Consider the following 21,912-nt stretch of genomic DNA (forward strand, 5'->3'; position numbering starts at 1 on the left):
GACATCCTCCTCGTCCTGCGAGTCGGCTCGTGAATCGGAGCCGCGGGACGAGGAAGGAGAGGGGACCCTGCGTCTCCTTTTAGGAGGACGGGGTCTGGGAGCAGATGAAGAATCCGCTGTGAGCTCTGCAGAGCGAGCCGGAGCAGCAGAGGCGCCCTGAGAAGGGGGCTGATGCATGCTCAGAAAAGTCCGGGACAGCTGTCCCATGGAGTCGGCAAAGGACTGGGAGATAGCCTTAGAAAACGATTCTACCCAAGCCGGGGGTTCAGCCACCGCGGCCGGAGAAGCCGGAGGGACCACTGGGGAGACTCCAGGCTGAGGCACCACCATGTTAAAGCAGGCATCACAATGTGGATATGTGCTCGGTTCAGGCAGTACGAGCTTACATGCAGTGCATATTGAGTACAGCCTTGCAGCCTTGCTCCTAGTGTGAGACATGCTGCTGAGGTGGAGGCTCTGCAGTAAAGAACACACTCCTTCAGAATGACCCCCAGAGAGTGTATAAGGAAGTCCACAACCAGAGGTTGTGGCTTACCAGACCGTTTTGTGTGCCCTCCGGATTCCACAGCTCGGACCCCCAGACAGGTTGCAGAGATGCAGCAGCCAGCGCCGATCAGTGTGAGAACGCTGATAAAATGGCACCGGAGGGAGGAGGGGGGGCGGGGCCTAGTCCAAGAGCGGGAACCGGAGGGCCAAGGAGATATCCAGGGAGGGAAACATCTCCTCAGATAGGAGTGTCCTCCCCTGGGCTGAACGGCCGGTGGGCGGTGCCGCACTGTCCCTCTGCATGACTGACATGCAGGGGCAGTGAAAACGAAAGTAGGCCGCAGCCGAAGCCGGGGCCTAAATTTTTCCATGTGGCCGACGAGCAGGCACCCTCGGCGCGGTTCTCAGGTGAAAACCAGAGAACCGGCCGGAAATCACAGCAAAGTTAAATAACACACTCTCCCCACAATAAATGTACAAGGGACCCCTCAAAAACGTCTCAATACTTAGCTTATGAGACGCAGGGCCAGGTCCCTGAGGGATGAGTGCTCCGTCCGGCAGGGTCCTGAAGGGGCTGCGGATGGAGACCGGTCTCCTGCAAAGCAGTGAGAACCGTGCTGGCTCCCACTTCAAGCCAGAGCCCGAGGGATGGTGAAGGAGCGCGGCATGTAAGGCTCCAGCCTTGAAATCAACCTTAACAACACCGCCGACACAGTGGGGTGAGAAAAGACATGCCGGGAGTCCAGCTTGGACACGCTTTTCTTCCAACTCTTTAAAATCAGAAATCATATGAGAATGCATGTGTGGATGTGTGCCTCCTGAACACAAAGCATTGAACTGGCTAGATTTGGTTATTCAGGGGGTGTATATGCTCGGAGGGAGAAGCTACACTTTTTAGTGTAGTACTTTGTGTGTCCTCCGGAGGCAGAAGCTATACACCCATGGTCTGGGTCTCCCATAAGGAACGATGAAGAAAGACTGGGAGATAGACCTAGATAAGGATTCTACCCAAGCCGGGGGTTCAGCCACAGGAGCCGGAGCAGCCTGAGAGACCACTGGGGGTGCGATTCCAGGCTGAGGCATAGTCAGGTTAGAGCAGGCATCACAATGTGGATAGGTGCTCGGTTCAGGCAGTAGGAGCTTACATGCAGTGCATACTGAATACAGCTTTGGAGCCTTGCTCCTCGTGTGAGACATGCTGCTGGAGTGGGGGCTCTGCCAGAGTGACCCCCAGAGAGTATATACAGAGGTCCACAACCAGAGGTTGTGGCTTACCAGACCGCTGGAACGGTGTTGTGTGCCCTCCAGATCCCGAAGCCCGGACCCCCAAGCACCTCAGCAGGGATGCTGCAGACAAGTGCTGATCGCAGGGAAAATGCTGAGAAAATGGCCGCCGGAGCGAAGAGAGGGGGCGGGACTTACTCTGGGAGCGGGAGCTGGAGGGCCATAGAGACTTACAGGGGAGGAGACATGTACTCAGTGAGGAGTGTCCCTCCCCTGTGCAGAACGGCCGCTGGGTGGAGCCGCGCTGTCCCTCTGCATGAATGACATGCGAGGGCAGTGAAACCGAAACTAGGCCTCCGGCGAAGCCGGGGCCTAAATTTGAGCGGTGCGGCCGGCGCGCAGGCACCATCGGCGCGGTTCTCAGGCGACAGCCAGAAAACCCGCCGGAAATGTCATAAAACACACTCAGCACAATCTCCCACAATAATAAAGTACAGGGACCCCCAATATATAAACGTCTCAGGTACTTAGCTTGCTGAGACGCAGGGTTCCAAGTCCCTGGGGATGAGTGCTCCGGTCCAGCAGGATCCTGAAGGGCTGCGGATGGAGACCGGTCTCCTGCCAAGCATGGAGAACCGTGCTGGCTCCCACTTCAAGCCAGAGCCCAGGAGGGATGGTGAAGGAGCACGGCATGTAAGGCTCCAGCCTTGGAATCAACCTTAACAGCACCGCCGACACAGTGGGGTGAGAAGGGACATGCCGGGGGTCCAGACTTGGACCCGCTTTTCTTCAAACTCTTTCCAAAAATCAAAAATCAGATGAGAATGCATGTGTGGATGTATGCCTCCTGAACACAAAGCGATAAACTGGCTAGATCTGGTTCTCCAGGGGGTGTATAAGCTCAGAGGGAGGAGCTACACTTTTGAGTGTAGTTCTTTGTGTGTCCTCCGGAAGCAGAAGCTATACACCCATTGTCTGGGTCTCCCATAGGAACGATAAAGAAAGGAGGATCTACTAAATATTAAAGTCACTTTTATGTTGAGGTGCCCATACTTTTGCACCTGTCAAATTTTGTTTAAATGTGGATTGCACATTTTCTGTTAGTACAATAAACCTCATTTCAATCCAGAAATATTACTCAGTCCATCAGTTATTAGATATATTAAACCGAAATAGCTGTTGCAAAAACCCAAATTGTTATAAAGAAAAAAAAGGTTAACATTAATAGGGGTGCCCAAACTTTTTCATATGACTTTATGTTGGTAATCTGAAGAACAGTGACATCACTGAGAAGAGGAACAGAAGACTGCTGGATACCAGAGAAGACGCAGGTAGGTCAGCATATTAACACACAGATACTACTGTACATACACAGGTTTAAAAAAATAAATAATTAAAAAAATTATATATTAGGGGCTTTACAAAAAGGTTGGATTAGGTTGCAAAATGCAATTTTCAAAATTCCACGGAGAAAAGTCCAGAAAACATTTCTCTACCTGACCATCTTCCAGTTTAGTCTTTGGGAAGTTTAAGATTAACTTTGTTGCTTGCTCCCACTTTGCATGTGTGTCTTCCCATGCCTAAAAAATAATGTGTATTGCAATAATTACAAATGTCACATGAGAAGCTATAACATATACATTTCGAACAATCCCAAAAAAAAACCCAAAACCCACAACCTTTTGTCAGAGTTGAAAATGTTACCTCTGTATTTCCAGCTGTTGGATGTTCTATTCTTCTAAGTAAGGCCATAACTCGCTTCTGTAAAGCTGCTCTGCCTTAAATAAATTAAAAAAAAAAATGTATGAAATATCCATGGCATTTAGTCACTGAAGAGAATGCGACTGTGCCTCAGTATGCTTTGTATTTTCTGTAAAGCATTGTCCTAGTGCATGCTCTTCAGGAGTGCACTGGTTATCAATCTGATTACTGGGACTCTGTGCGCTCATGAATGATTGACACTTTGAACCAGCAACATTCAGCGCCTTCCAATGCTGCAAGGAGAGGAACGTTTGCCTCTGCAGCATGGGAGGAGCGTGGAATAGATCCAGCCAGCTTAAAAACGTCTTCAGGGCAGTGCTCGCAAGCTTTACGGCAAAGAGCTTGCAAGCCCGGCTCTTCTTACCTAAGAAATATACCATACATAGTAAACTGCAACCACTGACCTAAGAAACAGGCAGTAATCTATAGAAATAAAACAGACTATCCTCTTGACAGAGAAATTAACAAGCACTAAGCAATTTTACCCATTTATGAAGAAGTGAAAATCCCTTTAAAGCGCACCAATCACCAGGATATTCCCATATAACCTAAAGCCAGTGCTATACTGGCACTATCAGGCGGATTCTATACATACCTGTAGTGGTCAGTGGATGTGTAGGTTTTGAAACTCAAGAAAGTTAAGTTTATAAAATCAGCAGCTTCTTGAGTGACAGGAGATGAGGAGCGGATATATCTGGGGGGGTTCATAGTTATCCCCTTCCCCTGTTAGAATTAGTATAAGTATTATACAATTTCCTTTTCACTTGCAGGACCTGTGTGAGGTCATACCCATGTGACCAGAAGGGGCGGGGCCTCAGCCAACAAAGCTGATACCACAAAGTAACATTTTTCTGTTGGCTGAGGCCCTGCCCCTTCTGGTCACATGGGTATGACCTCCCCACAGGACCTGTGAGGGGGAAAAAGTAAATAGATTGTATAATACTTATGTACATCTAACAGGGGGCAGGGATAACTATGATTACACCCCAGATATTATCTGATCCTCAGCTGCTGTCACTCAAAAAGCTTCCGAATTTATAAACTTTACTTTCTTGCATTTCAAAACCTAAACATCCGAGATGAGCACTACAGGCACAGTATGTATAGAATCAGCCGGATAGTGCCAGTATAGCACTGGCTTTACCTTATATACGAAAATCCTGATGTTTGGTTCCCTTTAAAACAAGATGGAGAGCAAACCATTGTCAAATTCTAAAATAAGTGAGCTACAAATCAGAATAGAGACCAGATGTACAAAATTCCACAATTATGGACAAAAGCTTCAGAGAATAACTGTTAAGTGCCCAATTCTGTTCTCCTGCTCATTCTCAAACTACACATACAGAAAAGGAGGCATAAAGCGGAGCAGTAGAATTTCTGACAAAACTGCAGGGAGAACAGTCCGTGCATGGCTTATTAGAATTTGTTATATAGTTACTTGGGTTGAAAAAAGACCGAAGTCCCTCTAGTTCAACCTTCCTCCATCAATTCTACATTTTGTCCCTAAGTCACTTATAACCGACAATGTTGTGTGTAGTGAGGAAATCATCCAGCCATTTTTTATAAGCTGTTATAGTATCTGCCATTACTACCTCTTGTGGTAGGGCATTCCACAGTCTGACTGCTCTAACTGTAAAGAACCCTTTCCTATTTAGCTGTCAGAATCTCTTTTCTTCTACCCGCAGTGAGTGCCCCCTGGTCCTTAGTACTGTCTTTGGAAGAAATAAGTCATGTGCCAGTCCTTTATATTGACCACACATGTATTTATACATATAAATGAGATCTCCTCTGAGACGTCTTTTTTTCTAAGCTAAACATATCTAACTTTTTCAACCTGTTATCATATGGGAGGCCTTCCATTCCTTGTAGTAGTCTAGTTAGTCGCTTTTAGTGCCAACATAATCTGCAGCGCTTTACATACATCAATGACCCTACTGTGGGATCACAATCTAAATTCACCATCTGTATCTTTTTAGGCTGGGAGGAAACCAAGTACCCAGAGGAAACCTACGAAAAACATGGCGAGAACATACAAAGCTCATATAGATGTCCTTGGTAAGATTGAAAGCGTGCCAAGTACCAAGCCACCGTTCTGCCCTGGTTCTATGAATGCTAAAACAAGCCTCACCTGTATCACCCAGAGCGCTCCCCATACAATATAGGGATACAATCATAAAACATATTTTCTCTTAATAAATGGTTAACAGGGTATCTGTCTGATAAGGAGGTGCCCATTTAATGGTGGTCCTTACCAGTTGACATCATGTTGCTGACAGATGCAAACTCCATGAAGGTGTTGTAATTTGGCAAGAAATTGTGAACCGACACTTCATCCACTCCACACCGGATTTCAGCCTCTTCACACAGGCTCCGGAAACATGACATTGCCACAAGAACGGCTTCAATGTCCGGGCTCCACAGGAACATGTAGAGGGACACTTCTAATTTCGTTTGAGCTTGCCGGCATATTGGGATCCCACTTCCAGCTGCAGCACTCTCCTGGAAATGATCAAACACAGGGTGATACATTACCCTACTACCTTCACAGAAATAAAGAACACAAAGGAGAACTACAAAGCATAGAGATCAGCACATAGCATAAAAAAGAAGGACAACGCTTACAAATACCTTGAATTTCAGAAGAAACTTATTTCTGCAAATCAAAATTTCTCGCAGCCATTTTAGGACTTCTGTGCTGTTCAGCATTTGGTGGCCGGTCAATTTCTTACAGATGTAGAAAATCATTTGAGAGCTATAAGAGACAAAAATAAAATCTTAAAAAAAAAAATCAGCTAGCACTGCAGCTTCCAAATCTTAAGGGTGTGTAATGCACACACTGATTGGATTTGGCTCAGCATGCACATTACAATATTCGTCACGTGACAGCGAATATCCATTTTGTCTGCTTATGCTCATGAGCAAAATAGACTCAGTCGCGTCACTAAATGCAACATTGTGAGATGTGGCTGAGATTCTAGTTGGCACTTGATCACAAGAATACAAATCACACACTTGCTGTCAAGTGATGACCAGTTGATTCGGCATGCGAAGTCGAATCATATCAGTATGTATATTACACACCGTTAAGATCCAGCAAGCTGCAGTGCTTGACAAATATTTCTCTAGGGTCAGACAATCCCTTTAATGCAATTATGTTTTCAACTTTCATTTGTAATATCAGACCAATGTGTTTTTGAAGAACCCAACATAAAAGTCTGCCCAGGTATAGATATTGCTTTAAGAAAGAACCTAGACTCTTACTAGAAAGCAGGGCTATGGAGTCGGTAAGCCATGCCTCAGATTGCAACTCAGACTCCACGACTCCGGCTCCCTCATACAGTTGAAACCACAAGTTTACATACACTATCTACAAAGACACATCTGCATGTTTTTCTCACTATCAGACATGAAAATCAGAATAAACCTTTCCCATTTTAGGAACCAAAATTATTTATATTTACCAAATGCCAGAATAATGAGAGAAAATGTTTAAGACATTTTATTACTTTCTGCAAATTCAAAAGTTTACTTCCATTTCATTAGTATTTGGTACCACTGCCCTTAAACTGTATGACTTGGGTCAAACATTTTGGCTCTCCTTCCACAAGCTTCTCACAATAATTGGTAGGAATTGGGGCCCATTCCTCCTGACAGAACTGGTGTAACTGAGCCATGTTTGAAGGTTGTCTTGCTCGCACCTGCCTTTTCAGCTTTGCCCATAAACTTTCAATTGGATAGAGATAATATATAATATTTATTCACTTATATAGTACTATTAATTCCATAGCACTTTACATACTGTACATCAGCATTCAGGGTTTTCTGATGGCCACTCCAAAACACTGACTTTGTTATCCTTAAGCCACTTTGTAACCATTTTGTCATTATGCTTCGGGTCATTGTCCAATTGGAAGACCCATTTCCGTCCAAGCTTTAAGTTTCTGGCTGAGGTCTTAAGATGTTTCTTCAGTATTTCCACAATCTTCCTTCCTCATGATGCCATCTATTTTGTAAAGTGCCCCAGTCCCTCCTGCAGCAAATCAACCCCCCAACATGATGCTGCCACCCCCATGTTTCACAGTTGGGATGGCGTTCTTAGAATTCAAAGTTTCTCCCTTTTTCCTCCAAACATAATGATGGTCATTATGGCCAAACAGTTCAATTTTAGTTTCATCAGACCACTGAAAAGGTTTCCAAAATGTAATGTGTGCATTTGCAAATAATAACCTGGCTTTTTATGGATTTTTTTGGCGGAGTAATGGCTTCTTCCTGGCAGAGTGGCCTTTCAGCCCATGTTGATACCGTACTCGTTTCCCTGTGGATAATGACACAATCTTACCAGCTTCCGCCAGCATCTTCACAAGGTATTTTGCTATAGTTCTTGGGTTGATATGCACATGTCTGACCAAAGAATATTCATCTCTAGTACACAAAACCAGTCTACTTCCTGAGCAGAATGATGGCTGGACATTCCCATCTTGTTTGTACTTGCGTATAATTGTTTTTACAGATGAACGCAGCACCTTTAGGTATCTGGAAATTTCATCCAAGGATGAACCAGACGTGTGCAAGTCCACAATTCTCTTCCTGAGATCCTGGCTGATTTCTTTTGTCTTTCCCATTATGCTACACAAAGAAACAATGGGTTTCAGATGTGCATTAAAATACATCCACAGATGTGACAAACTAAGATGTTGCCAATAAACCTATCAGAAGCTTCAAAAGACATGACATCATCATATGGGCTGTCCCATATTGTTTAACCCCTTAAGGACGGAGCCAGTTTTGTCCTTAATGCCCAGGCCATTTTTTGCAATTCTGACCAGTGTCACTTTATGAGGTTATAACTCTGGAACACTTCAACGGATCCCGGTGATTCTGACATTGTTTTTTTGTGACATATTGGACTTCATGATAGTTATAAATTTAGAACGATATTTTATGCTTTTATTTGTGAAAAAATCGGAAATTTGATGAAAATTTTGAAAATTTTGCAATTTTCAAACTTTTAATTTTTATGCCCTTAACCCAGAGAGTTATGTCACACAAAACAGTTAATAACATTTCCCACTTGTCTACTTTACATTAGCGCAATTTCTGAAACAAAATGTTTTGGGGTTAGGAAGTTAGAAGGGGTCAAAGTTCATCTGCAATTTCCCATTTTTTCAACAAAATTCACAAAACCATTTTTTTTTAGGGACCACATCACATTTGAAGTGACTTTGAGAGGCCTAAGTGACAGAAAATACCTAAAAGTGACACCATTCTCAAAACAGCACCCCTCAAAGTACTCAAAACCACATCCAAGAAGTTTATTAACCCTTCAGGTGCTTCACAGGAACTAAAGCAAAGTGGAATGAAAAAAAGCAAAAAATAAAATTTTACCTAAAATGTTGCTCTACCCCAAATTTATTCACTTTTAGAAGAAATAACACAACAAAATGAACCCCAAAACTTGTTACCCACTTTCTTATGAACGCGCCAACACCCCACATGTGGTCAGAAACCTTTGTTTGGACAAATGGGAGGGCTCGGAACAGGAGCAGCAATATTTGAATTTTGGAAAGCAAATTTGGCTGAAATAGATTGCGGGCACCATGTTGCATTTACAGGTCCGCTAAGGTACCTAAACAGAAGAAACCCCTCACAAGTCACGCCATTTTGGAAAGTGGACCCCTCAAGGCTTCTATCTAGGGGTATAGTGAGCATTTTGGATCCACAGGTACTTCACAGATTTTGATAACGTTACATTGTCACATTGAAAATTTTCATTTTTTTCTCAAAAATGTTGCTTTAGCATCAATTTTTTCACTTTTTCAAGAGGTAATTCCAAAAATGTCACCCCAAAGTTTGTTACCCACTTTTTTATGAGCGCGGTGATACCTCACTTGTGGTCTGAAACCTTTGTTTGGAGAATTGGGAGGGCTTGGAACGGAAGGAGCAATATTTGAATTTTGGAAAGGAAATTTGGCTGAAAAAGATTGCGGGCACCATGTCGCATTTGGAGGACCCCTAAGGTATGTAAACAGCAAAAAAACACCAAAAGTGACCCCATATTGGAAACTAGGCCCCTCAAGGAATTTATCTAGATGTTTGGTGAGTACCCTGAACCTCCAGGTGCTTTACAGAAGTTTATAATGTTGAGCCATGAAAATAAAAAAATAAAATTTTACCACAAAATTGTTACTTCAACCAGGTAGCTTTTTTTTTCACAAGGGTAACAGGAAAAAAATCACCATGAAATTTATTGCGCAATTTCTCCTGAGTTTGGTGATATCTTGTACGTGGTGGAAATCAACTGTTTGGGCACACTGCAGGGCTCGGAAGAGAAGGAGTGCAACTTGATTGCAAAATTGGCTGGAATCAATAGCGGACGCCATGTTGCATTAGGAGAGCCCCTGAGGTGCCTAAGCAGTGGAGGTCCCCCACAAGTGACCCCATTCTGGAAAATAGACCCCACAAGGAATTTATGTAGATGTTTGGCGAGTACCCTGAACCCCCAGGTGCTTCACAAAAGTTTATAATGTTGAGCTGTGAAAATAAAAAAAGAAGGGAATTTTGTTACTTACCGTAAATTCCTTTTCTTCTAGCTCCTATTGGGAGACCCAGACGATTGGTGTATAGCACTGCCTCCGGAGGCCACACAAAGCAATTACACTAAAAAGTGTAAGGCCCCTCCCCTTCTGGCTATACACCCCCAGTGGGATCACTGGCTCACCAGTTTTAGTGCAAAAGCAAGAAGGAGGAAAGCCAATAACTGGTTTAAAAACAAATTCACTCCGAAGTAACGTCGGAGAACTGAAAACCATTCAACATGAACAACATGTGTACCCGAAAAACAACCAAAAATCCCGAAGGACAACAGGGCGGGTGCTGGGTCTCCCAATAGGAGCTAGAAGAAAAGGAATTTACGGTAAGTAACAAAATTCCCTTCTTCGGCGCTCCATTGGGAGACCCAGACGATTGGGACGTCCAAAAGCTGTCCCTGGGTGGGTACAGAATACCTCATGTTAGAGCTGCGAAGACAGCCCTCCCCTACGGGGAGGCAACTGCCGCCTGCAGGACTCTTCTACCTAGGCTGGCGTCCGCCGAAGCATAGGTATGCACCTGATAATGTTTGGTGAAAATGTGCAGACTCGACCAGGTAGCTGCCTGGCACACCTGTTGAGCCGTAGCCTGGTGTCGTAATGCCCAGGACGCACCCACGGCTCTGGTAGAATGGGCCTTCAGCCCTGATGGAAACGGAAGCCCAGCAGAACGGTAGGCTTCAAGAATTGGTTCTTTGATCCATCGAGCCAGGGTGGCCTTAGAAGCCTGCGACCCTTTGCGCTTACCAGCGACAAGGACAAAGAGTGCATCCGAACGGCGCAGGGGCGCCGTGCGGGAAATGTAGATTCTGAGTGCTCTCACCAGATCTAACAAATGTAAATCCTTCTCATACCGATGAACTGCATGAGGACAAAAAGAAGGCAAAGAGATATCCTGATTAAGATGAAAAGAGGATACCACCTTCGGGAGAAACTCCTGAATGGGTCGCAGCACTACCTTGTCCTGGTGGAAGACCAGGAAGGGAGCCTTGGATGACAGCGCTGCTAGCTCAGACACTCTCCGAAGAGATGTGATCGCTACCAGAAAAGCCACTTTCTGTGATAGTCTAGAAAGTGAAACCTCCCTCAGAGGCTCGAAGGGCGGCTTCTGGAGGGCAACTAGTACCCTGTTCAGATCCCATGGATCTAACGGCCGCTTGTACGGGGGTACGATATGACAAACCCCCTGCAGGAACGTGCGTACCTTAGAAAGTCGTGCTAGACGCTTCTGAAAAAAGACGGACAGCGCCGAGACTTGCCCTTTAAGGGAGCCGAGCGACAAACCTTTTTCTAACCCAGATTGCAGGAAAGAAAGAAATGTAGGCAATGCAAATGGCCAGGGAGACACTCCCTGAGCAGAGCACCAGGATAAGAATATCCTCCACGTTCTGTGGTAGATCTTAGCGGACGTGGGCTTCCTAGCCTGTCTCATGGTGGCAACGACCCCTTGGGATAATCCTGAAGACGCTAGGATCCAGGACTCAATGGCCACACAGTCAGGTTCAGGGCCGCAGAATTCCGATGGAAAAACGGCCCTTGGGACAGCAAGTCTGGTCGGTCTGGTAGTGCCCACGGTTGGCCGACCGTGAGATGCCACAGATCCGGATACCACGCCCTCCTTGGCCAGTCTGGGGCGACGAGTATGACGCGGCTGCAGTCGGATCTGATCTTGCGTAGCACTCTGGGCAAGAGTGCCAGAGGTGGAAACACATAGGGGAGCCGGAACTGCGACCAATCTTGCACTAAGGCGTCTGCCGCCAGAGCTCTGTGATCGCGAGACCGTGCCATGAAGGTTGGGACCTTGTTGTTGTGCCGGGACGCCATTAGGTCGACGTCCGGCCTTCCCCAGCGGCGACAGATTTCCTGAAACACGTCCGGGTGAAGGGACCATTCCCCTGCGTCCATGCCCTGGCGACTGAGGAAGTCTGCTTCCCAGTTTTCTACGCCGGGGATGTGAACTGCGGATATGGTGGAGGCCGTGGCTTCCACCCACATCAGAATCCGCCGGACTTCCTGGAAGGCTTGCCGACTGCGTGTCCCCCCTTGGTGGTTGATGTATGCCACCGCTGTGGAGTTGTCCGACTGAATTCGGATCTGCCTTCCTTCCAGCCACTGCTGGAAGGCTAGTAGGGCAAGATACACTGCTCTGATTTCCAGAACATTGATCTGAAGGGTGGACTCCTGCTGGGTCCACGTACCCTGAGCCCTGTGGTGGAGAAAAACTGCTCCCCACCCTGACAGACTCGCGTCTGTCGTGACCACCGCCCAGGACGGTGGTAGGAAGGATCTTCCCTGTGATAATGAGGTGGGAAGAAGCCACCACTGCAGAGAGTCCTTGGCCGTCTGGGAAAGGGAGACTTTCCTGTCCAGGGATGTTGACTTCCCGTCCCATTGGCGGAGAATGTCCCATTGAAGAGGGCGCAGATGAAACTGCGCAAACGGAACCGCCTCCATTGCCGCCACCATCTTCCCGAGGAAGTGCATGAGGCGTCTTAAGGAGTGCGACTGACTTTGAAGGAGAGCCTGCACCCCAGTCTGTAGTGACCGCTGCTTGTCCAGCGGAAGCTTCACTATCGCTGAGAGAGTATGAAACTCCATGCCAAGATACGTCAGTGATTGGGTCGGTAACAGAGTTGACTTTGAGAAGTTGATGATCCACCCGAACGTCTGGAGAGTCTCCAGTGCAACATCCAGGCTGAGTTGGCATGCCTCCTGAGAGGGTGCCTTGACAAGTAGATCGTCCAAGTAAGGGATCACAGAGTGTCCCTGAGAGTGCAAGACTGCTACCACTGCCGCCATGACCTTGGTGAACACCCGTGGGGCTGTCGCCAGACCAAATGGCAGAGCTACGAACTGAAGATGGTCGTCTCCTATCACGAAGCGTAGAAAGCGTTGGTGCTCTGTAGCAATCGGCACGTGGAGATAAGCATCTTTGATGTCTATTGATGCTAGGAAATCTCCTTGAGACATTGAGGCAATGACTGAGCGGAGGGATTCCATCCGGAACCGCCTGGCGTTCACATGCTTGTTGAGCAGTTTTAGGTCCAGAACAGGACGGAATGAGCCGTCCTTTTTTGGCACCACAAAGAGATTGGAGTAAAAACCTTGTCCTCGTTCCCGAAGAGGAACAGGGACCACCACTCCTTCTGCTCTTAGAGAATGCACCGCCTGCAGAAGGGCATCTGCTCGGTCGGGGTGTGGGGAAGTTCTGAAGAACCGAGGCGGAGGCCGAGAACTGAACTCTATCCTGTACCCGTGAGACAAAATGTCTGTTACCCACCGGTCTTTGACCTGTGGCAGCCAAATGTCGCAAAAGCGGGAGAGCCTGCCACCGACCGAGGATGCGGAGGGAGGCGGCCGAAAGTCATGAGGTAGCCGCCTTGGAAGCGGTACCTCCGGTTGCTTTCTTGGGGCGTGAGTGAGTCCGCCAGGAATCAGAGCTCCTTTGCTCTTTCTGAGTCCCTTTGAACGAGGAGAATTGGGGCTTGCCCGAGCCTCGAAAGGACCGAAACTTTGACTGCCACTTCCTCTGTTGAGGTTTGTTTGATCTGGGCTGGGGTAAGGAAGAGTCCTTACCTTTGGACTGTTTAATGATTTCCGCCAATTGCTCACCAAACAGTCTGTCTCCAGATAATGGCAAGCTGGTTAAACATTTTTTAGAAGCAGAATCTGCTTTCCATTCTTTTAACCACAAGGCTCTGCGCAAAACTACAGAGTTGGCGGATGCCATTGAGGTACGGCTCGTAGAGTCTAGTACCGCATTGATAGCGTAGGTCGCAAACGCAGTCATTTGCGTAGTTAAGGACGCCACTTGCGGCACTGCTGGACTTAAGAAAGAGTCCACCTGTGCCAGACCAGCTGAAATAGCTTGGAGCGCCCACACGGCCGCGAATGCTGGAGCAAACGACGCGCCAATAGCTTCATAGACAGATTTCAACCAAAGGTCCATCTGTCTGTCATTGGCATCTTTAAGTGAAGCCCCATCCTCCACTGCAACTATGGATCTAGCTGCAAGCCTGGATATTGGAGGGTCCACTTTCGGACACTGGGTCCAGCGCTTGACCACGTCAGGGGGAAAGGGATAACGTGTATCCTTCAGACGTTTGGAAAAACGCTTGTCCGGATAAGCATGGTGTTTCTGGATTGATTCTCTGAAGTCAGAGTGGTCCAGAAAAGTACTCAATTTACGCTTGGGATACAGAAAATGGAATTTCTCCTGCTGGGCAGCTGCCTCCTCTGCTGAAGGGGCTGGGGGAGAAATATCCAACAGCCTATTGATGGCCGCTATAAGGTCATTTACCATGGCGTCACCATCTGGCGTATCCAAATTGAGTGCGGTGTCAGGACCAGACTCCTGATCACCCACCTCTGTCTCATCATATAGAGACCCTTCTCGCTGAGACCCTGACCCGCGTGATGACGTGGAGGGTCTCTCCCAGCGAGTTCGCTTAGGCGGCCTGGGTCGTCAGAGTCAGAGCCCTCAGCCTGTGATGCCTGGGACCCCCTTGAAGTACGGATTAGTTCCAACTGAGGGGGACCGGGGAACATAGACACAGCAGTGTCCATGGTCTGAGCAACTGGCCTGGACTGCAAGGTCTCCAGGATTTTTGTCATGGTCACAGACATTTTGTCAGCAAAGACTGCAAATTCTGTCCCCGTCACCGGGGCATGGTTCACAGGCGTCTCTGCCTGGGCTACCACCACCATAGACTCTGGCTGCCGAAGTGCCACTGGGACTGAACATTGCACACAATGAGAGTCGTTGGAGCCTGCTGGTAGATTAGCCCCACATGCTGTACAAGCAGTGTATACAGCCCGTGCCTTGGCACCCTTGCGTTTTGTGGATGACATGTTGCTGTCTCCTCAGAGCAATATAGGGGTATACAGCCAAGAAGCGACCGTACAGTGCAGTATATATATATATATATCTGGTACAGGAAAAAGTACACCAATACAACACTGTGGCACTAGTGGGGCCAGCACTAATGTGCTGCTTACCGCCCGCTAAACGCGGGTGTGTGGTCGCCAGAAATCCCTAGTCTGGGTCTCCCAGAGCCTGTGTCCGTCCTCCAGCCAGACTGCATGCAGGAATGGCTGCCGGCGTCCTGTGGAGGGGGGGGCGGGCCCTGGGCGTGCTCAGACCAAAAGCGGGAAACCTGCGTCCCACTGTGCCTAGTGAGAGGGCTGGAGCATGTAAATAAGGCTCCAGCCCTCGGCGCTGACGATTGCACAGCGTCTGTCCCATTCCCTGAGTGACAGGGAGGGGGCGGGAACGAAGCGGAGCTAGGCCGTAAAAGCCGGGGACTAAATTTATAAGCGCCGCCGCCGTAAAAGCGCGGTCGGCGCTAAGTCCCCGGCGCACTACAAGTCCCAGCCGCGCCGCCGCTCCGAGAGTGGCCGGCGCGGTAGTTCCCAGCACATGAAGTCACACAGCTAAGCTGCTGTGACTCAAACCCCAGCGTGCAGCGCTACTGTCCCCGGCGCACTAACACACCCAGCAAGTCTGGCGTGTGCGTGCCTGTCTGTACGGGGACACAGAGTACCTGAAAGTTGCAGGGCCTTGTCCCTGAACGGTACCCAGCTCCGTATCCAGCAGGTTCACTGGGTCTGTGGATGGAGCCCGGCCTCAGGGCTTGGGGGCCGGTAAGATCCCACTTCCTCAGAGCCCCTCAGGGGGATGGGGAAGGAAAACAGCATGTGGGCTCCAGCCTCTGTACCCGCAATGGGTACCTCAACCTTACAAACCACAAGTGGGGTAAGAAGGGAGCATGCTGGGGGCCCCATATGGGCCCTCTTTTCTTCCATCCGACATAGTCAGCAGCTACTGCTGACTAAACAGTGGAGCTATGCGTGGATGTCTGACCTCCTTCGCACAAAGCAGAAAACTGGTGAGCCAGTGATCCCACTGGGGGTGTATAGCCAGAAGGGGAGGGGCCTTACACTTTTTAGTGTAATTGCTTTGTGTGGCCTCCGGAGGCAGTGCTATACACCAATCGTCTGGGTCTCCCAATGGAGCGCCGAAGAAAATATATTTTTACCACAAAATTGTTACTTCAACCAGATAGCTTTTTTCTAACAAGAGTACACGGAAAACTATCAGCATAAAATTTATTGTGCAATTTCTCCTGAGTATGCTGATACCTTATGTGTGGTGGAAATCAACTGTTTGGGTGCACAGCAGGGCTCGGAAGGGAAAAAGTGCCATTTGACTGAACAATTGGCTGGAATAATTAGCGGACACTATGTCACATTTGGAAAGCCCCTAAGGTGCCTAAACAGTGGAGGTCCCCCACAAGTGACCCCATTCTGGAAACAAGACACCTCAAGGCTTTTATCGAGGTGTATATTGAGCATTTTGAATCCACGAATACTTCACAGAATTTGATAAGCTTAGGTTGCCATATTGAAATTTTCATTTTTTTCACAAAAATGTTGATTTAGCGACACATTTCTCACTTTTTCAAGAGGCAACAACAAAACGTGTACTCCACAGGTTGCTATCTAATTTCTTGTGAGCGCAGGGATACCCCACATGTGGCCAAAAACCTTTGTTTGGATAAATGGGAGGGCTTGGAATGGAAGGAGCACCATTTGAATTTTGGAAAAGTTGAAGTAAATTGAGCGCACCATGTCACATTAGCAGGGCCCCTTGGGTACCTATACATCAGAAACCCCCCACAAGTGACCTCATTTTGGAAACTAGACCCCTCAAGGATTTTATTCAGGAGTATAGTAAGCATTTTGAATCCACAGGTACTTCACAAAAATGTTGCTAGTACACAGTGTCAGCCTCCTGCAGAGATGTGAGTGTTGTCCACGGGAGAACGCAGCTGCCCATGCCCACGATTTGGGTTCAGGCTGCTGTGGACTTTGGCTCTATTCTACCTGCAGAAAACACTCATCTCCACAGCATAAATTGACATGCTGAGGCTCGGGAAGCTGCGCCACAGGTCGGTTTATGCTGCAGAGAAAAGAAACACAGTGGGCACGGGATTTCTAAAAATCCTTCCACTGTGCTTCTACTGCACAACGCAGCATTATGGACGCAGGGAAAACACTCTGCGCCCAAAACGCTGCAAACCCTGATTGTGGGCACACAGCGTAAAATGCTACAATGGATGAATGGATAGATGTCAAACATATATATAATGTCCACCCCCCTCTGCAGATTCTAAGCTGGCGCCCTTTAGTGCCTTTCATGTGACACTAAAGGGTGCCTAGCCTTGTATTTAGCCCAAAAGAAAAAAAAATAATTAAAATAAATGACGTGGGGTCCCCCCTATTTTTGATAGCCAGCTAGGGTAAAGCAGACAGCTGTAGACTGCAAACCACAGCTGACAGCTTCATCTTGTCTGGTGATCAATTTGGAGGGCTCCCCAAGCTGTTTTTTTTTTTTTAATTATTTATATAAATAATTAAAAAGAAGGGAATTTTGTTTACTTACCGTAAATTCCTTTTCTTCTAGCTCCAATTGGGAGACCCAGACAATTGGGTGTATAGCTACTGCCTCCGGAGGCCACACAAAGCAGTACACTTAAAAGTGTAAGGTCCCTCCCCTTCTGCCTATACACCCCCCGTGGGATCACGGGCTCCTCAGTTTTAGTGCAAAAGCAAGAAGGAGGAAAGCCAATAACTGGTTTAAAAAACAAATTCGATCCGACGAAACATCGGAGAACTGAAACCATTCAACATGAAACATGTGTACCCGAAAAAACAAAAATCCCTAAGAAAACAGGGCGGGTGCTGGGTCTCCCAATTGGAGCTAGATGAAAAGGAATTTACGGTAAGTAAACAAAATTCCCTTCTTCTTTATCGCTCCTAATTGGGAGACCCAGACAATTGGGACGTCCAAAAGCAGTCCCTGGGTGGGTAAAATAACACCTCGTGATAGGGCCGTAAAAACAGCCCTTTCCTACAGGTGGGCAACCGCCGCCTGAAGGACTTGTCTACCTAGGCTGGCGTCCGCCGAAGCGTAGGTATGCACCTGATAATGCTTGGTAAAAGTGTGCAGACTCGACCAGGTAGCCGCCTGGCACACCTGCTGAGCCGTAGCCTGGTGCCGTAATGCCCAGGACGCACCCACGGCTCTGGTAGAATGGGGATCAAGCCCTGAGGGAACCGGAATCCCAGCAGAACGGTAGGCTTCAAGAATTGGTTCCTTGATCCACCGAGCCAGGGTGGATTTGGAAGCTTGCGACCCTTTACGCTGACCAGCGACAAGGACAAAGAGTGCATCCGAGCGGCGCAGAGGCGCCGTGCGGGAAATGTAGATTCTGAGTGCTCTCACCAGATCCAACAAATGCAAATCCTTTTCACATTGATGAACTGGATGAGGACACAAAGAAGGTAAGACGATATCCTGATTGAGATGAAAGGGGGATACCACCTTAGGGAGAAACTCCGGAATTGGGCGCAGAACCACCTTATCCTGGTGGAACACCAGGAAGGGAGATTTGCATGACAGCGCTGCTAGCTCGGACACTCTCCGAAGAGACGTGACCGCTACTAGAAAAACCACTTTCTGTGACAAGCGAGAAAGGGAAACATCCCTCATAGGCTCGAAAGGCGGCTTCTGGAGAGCAATTAGAACCTTGTTCAGATCCCAGGGCTCTAACGGCCGCTTGTAAGGAGGGACAATATGACAAACCCCTTGCAGGAGCGTGCAGTTTTTTGGCACATACGACAGAAACCATAGGAACAGTGTGAATGTGACCGGCGCGCTGCTGTGCTCGGCGGTGCGCGCGGCCATCTTGGATTTTCGGGAGGGGGTTGGGGGTTGGGGGGGCACTTTGGGGACACCGGGGGACCGGAGGGAACCGAGAAAGATTTATCTCCCATCTGACATGTTTGATCATGCCAGATGGGAGATAAATCATTTTTTACCGGCGCGGTCATTTACTATAACTTGATGATCGGTATACGGTGTATACCGGTCATCACGTGACTGGGGACCGGAAAAAACGGCCCGAATCATGATCTCCAGGGTCTCAGCTACCCCTGGTAGCTGAAACCCCGGAGATTTTCTGACGCTGGGGGGCGCTATACACTTTTTTCTGTCCGCCATTTTAAAACGGCAGAAAGGAATAAGTACCCTTTTTTGGTGCCGTTTTAAAACGTAACGCGGTCGTAATGGGGTTAAAGACATCGTACACTTGGTGTATGTAAACTTTTGACTTTGCAGAAAGTAATAAAAATGCCTTAAAACATTCTCTTTCATTTTTCTAGAATTTGGTAAATATAAATATTCGTTCCTAATGACTTAAAACTGGAAAGGTTTATTCTGATTTCATGCCAGATAGTGAGAAAAACATGCATATGTGTCTTTTTAGATAGTGTATGTAAACTTCTGGTTTCAACTGTATATGACTCATGTTTGTGATAAATTTACAGTAGTAAAATGGTAACATCACTACTTATATCATGTAGCTGGAGTGCAGCACAGATTCATCTCAACTAAATGACTACATTCTTTGATCAGGAATAGAACAAATACTTATAGGACATTTCATAACTTTCCCAAATTCTTATGAAAAAATATTCATCACATACTGTACTGTTACCAATTTATTATATATTTTAAGAGTTGAAGTTGGTCCATTTTATACAGACTCCAATTCCGACGCCACCAAAATGGACACACACACGACTCCAACTCCACAGCTCTGCTAGAAAGCCTTTCACTTCTAAACAAAACCCCATTACGTAGAGTAGAGGAAAACAGAACTTTCTACTAGCAGCATTCTATAAGCCGCTAAACCTACCTTATTTCCCAAAATGTCTCTACTGGTGCTGCCGGATTCCACAGCTCAATGCTGTCTGGTTGATGTAAGACCAACAATGCCTATTACGCAAAATATACATTCATTAAGATCAAATAGAAATGCTACTTTCAGAGATCAATTCAGGTGTAGAAGAGGATTTCCCTGCGTCACAGAATTGTGATATGCTAGATATGGTTGTCAGTGATGGGACCTATATCAATGTCAATGATGGTTGTCACCTAAAGCCCTGTTCTGGTGAGGTGAACTCAGGCTGATGAAAGCTGAGCGAATGGATAAAAGGCAAAACATGTGCATGGCTGTATCCATTTACTTCTATCAGCGCCAAGTGCTGTGGCCGTGTCATAAAAGGTCTGTGATGGTCCTATAATTTCAGCGGGAAATATATCACATGTGGAACCATCTGCGTAGAAATGCATATAATTTCTTTCTGGCAGTATAACCGGTGTGAAAGATGCATAATCTGCATGCTGGTGCATTGGATTCATAATTATGGTGATCTTTCTAAAAACTGGCATAAATGTATTAGTAACTTCATCCTAATGCGTTTGGTAGTAAAAGGACCCAAAGCTCACCTCCATGGCTTCTTGTGCTATCTCAGGCATGTTTGTCTGTGGGACTAGCTGTACCAAACCAGTAATGAGCTCGGCTGTACTGTTCTGAGTGTCAGGTCCCGCTTTTCCTGGGTTCTGGGAAGACATTGAATATGAGAAAATCATAGCATATCTCCAAATTAGAATATAAAATGAAGGAGTAAATATAATTTTTTTGACAATTGATCATAATAGTTACAGTTCTTTTCCTTTCTCTCACTATTTCATTACAGTGGTAGAAATCCAGGACCCCTATAGGCACATATCAAAGTGGTAGTGCCGCAGGGACTATCGTGCTCCGCCAGCTTTTACATAGGCACAGCGATTTCTCCTTATTTCCAACTATGTGAATCCAGTGCTGAAATAAGCTAGCTGGAATTTGCCATCTGTATAAAAGCTCTTTACTCTGCTTCACTCTCCTCCTCCTCCTCCTCCATTGATTTCAATTTGTTGTGAAACCTGACAGCTCTTGGGCAAAATGGAGTTGAGCGGTTTTCTTTACTGATTAAGTAGCTCATAAGTGGAGAAAGAAGCATATTTCTCTGATGCACAAATTAAACGGGTTGTCCACTACTAGCCCTTCTGATTCCACTTGTTTTCCCCATGTTAAAATAAAAGACACTCCCGTTCTGGTGCCATTGCAGTGCTGTCAGTAATTGCAGTTTGGGGCTCACAAGACATTGTGATGTCATACGAGCCTTTAGTCAAATCACCGTCGTCTTCTCTCTCCTGCCTTCGGACCAAATGAGTAATCAACAGGAAGTGATGCTGCGGCTGCCACTCACTTCCTGTTGATTGCGCATTTAGTCCGAAGGTGTGGCGAAAGATGTCAGCGGTGATTGAATGTTGGGCTCGCATGACACCACAATATCATGTGATCCCCAAATTGCGATTACCAACAGCGCTGGAACTGCACCAAAACAGGAAGTGAATACAGGGTCTTTAAATGTAAATGGCGGTAAACAAGTGGAATCAGAAGGGATTGTCCTAGTAGTGGACAACCCCTTTCATTGGTGCAAAGTTTATTGAAAGTGCATTTCCCTAGTAATTGAGAATGCAAGAATGGCGACAGGCCCTCTTTAAATCCACTCATCAAAATCACTAAGATCTAGACAGAAATGGGCAACACACTTTACTTACATACAAAAGCAGCTTTGGGTCCCCATGGATCAGTTTGACCATAGACAACAACAAGTACTTATAACTTCTGGTTTCCAGATCGGTGGGCTTCTCTTTAAATTTAAGGTATGGCATTTTCTCTTTAAAGGTAAGACTCTGAGGAAAAATTCCAGTATACTGTCAATAGAAGGAATGATATACTATACATTTAGTATAAAGAGACTGGGAAATATACAATCCATCTGCACAATAAACAAGGATAAGGCTTTACAAGTCACTGTAAAAAGACAACAACTTGCATGCAATCATTCCCTATAGAGAGGCAAGACTGGTGTCCACGGGGCACATTTCAACATGGTAAAA

At 46.8% G+C, this 21,912-nt stretch overlaps 1 protein-coding gene across 1 annotated transcript in view; it reads right to left on the bottom strand.

The window, feature by feature from the left end:
• The window catches only part of NF1 (neurofibromin 1), a 442,125-nt gene that overhangs the window by 276,127 nt on the left and 144,086 nt on the right, over positions 1 to 21,912 (bottom strand). Inside the window, exons 13-19 of the mRNA XM_075333827.1 lie at positions 21,571 to 21,705; positions 20,413 to 20,526; positions 19,820 to 19,899; positions 6,100 to 6,223; positions 5,724 to 5,970; positions 3,415 to 3,488; positions 3,207 to 3,290 (exon numbers count right to left, since the gene is read on the bottom strand). Of these exons, the coding sequence (XP_075189942.1) occupies positions 3,207 to 3,290; positions 3,415 to 3,488; positions 5,724 to 5,970; positions 6,100 to 6,223; positions 19,820 to 19,899; positions 20,413 to 20,526; positions 21,571 to 21,705 (858 nt within the window). The remainder of the gene's footprint in view (positions 1 to 3,206; positions 3,291 to 3,414; positions 3,489 to 5,723; positions 5,971 to 6,099; positions 6,224 to 19,819; positions 19,900 to 20,412; positions 20,527 to 21,570; positions 21,706 to 21,912) is intronic.

The sequence above is a fragment of the Anomaloglossus baeobatrachus genome, chromosome 2 (genome assembly GCF_048569485.1).
Source record: "Anomaloglossus baeobatrachus isolate aAnoBae1 chromosome 2, aAnoBae1.hap1, whole genome shotgun sequence".
NCBI classification, from domain to species: domain Eukaryota; kingdom Metazoa; phylum Chordata; class Amphibia; order Anura; family Aromobatidae; genus Anomaloglossus; species Anomaloglossus baeobatrachus.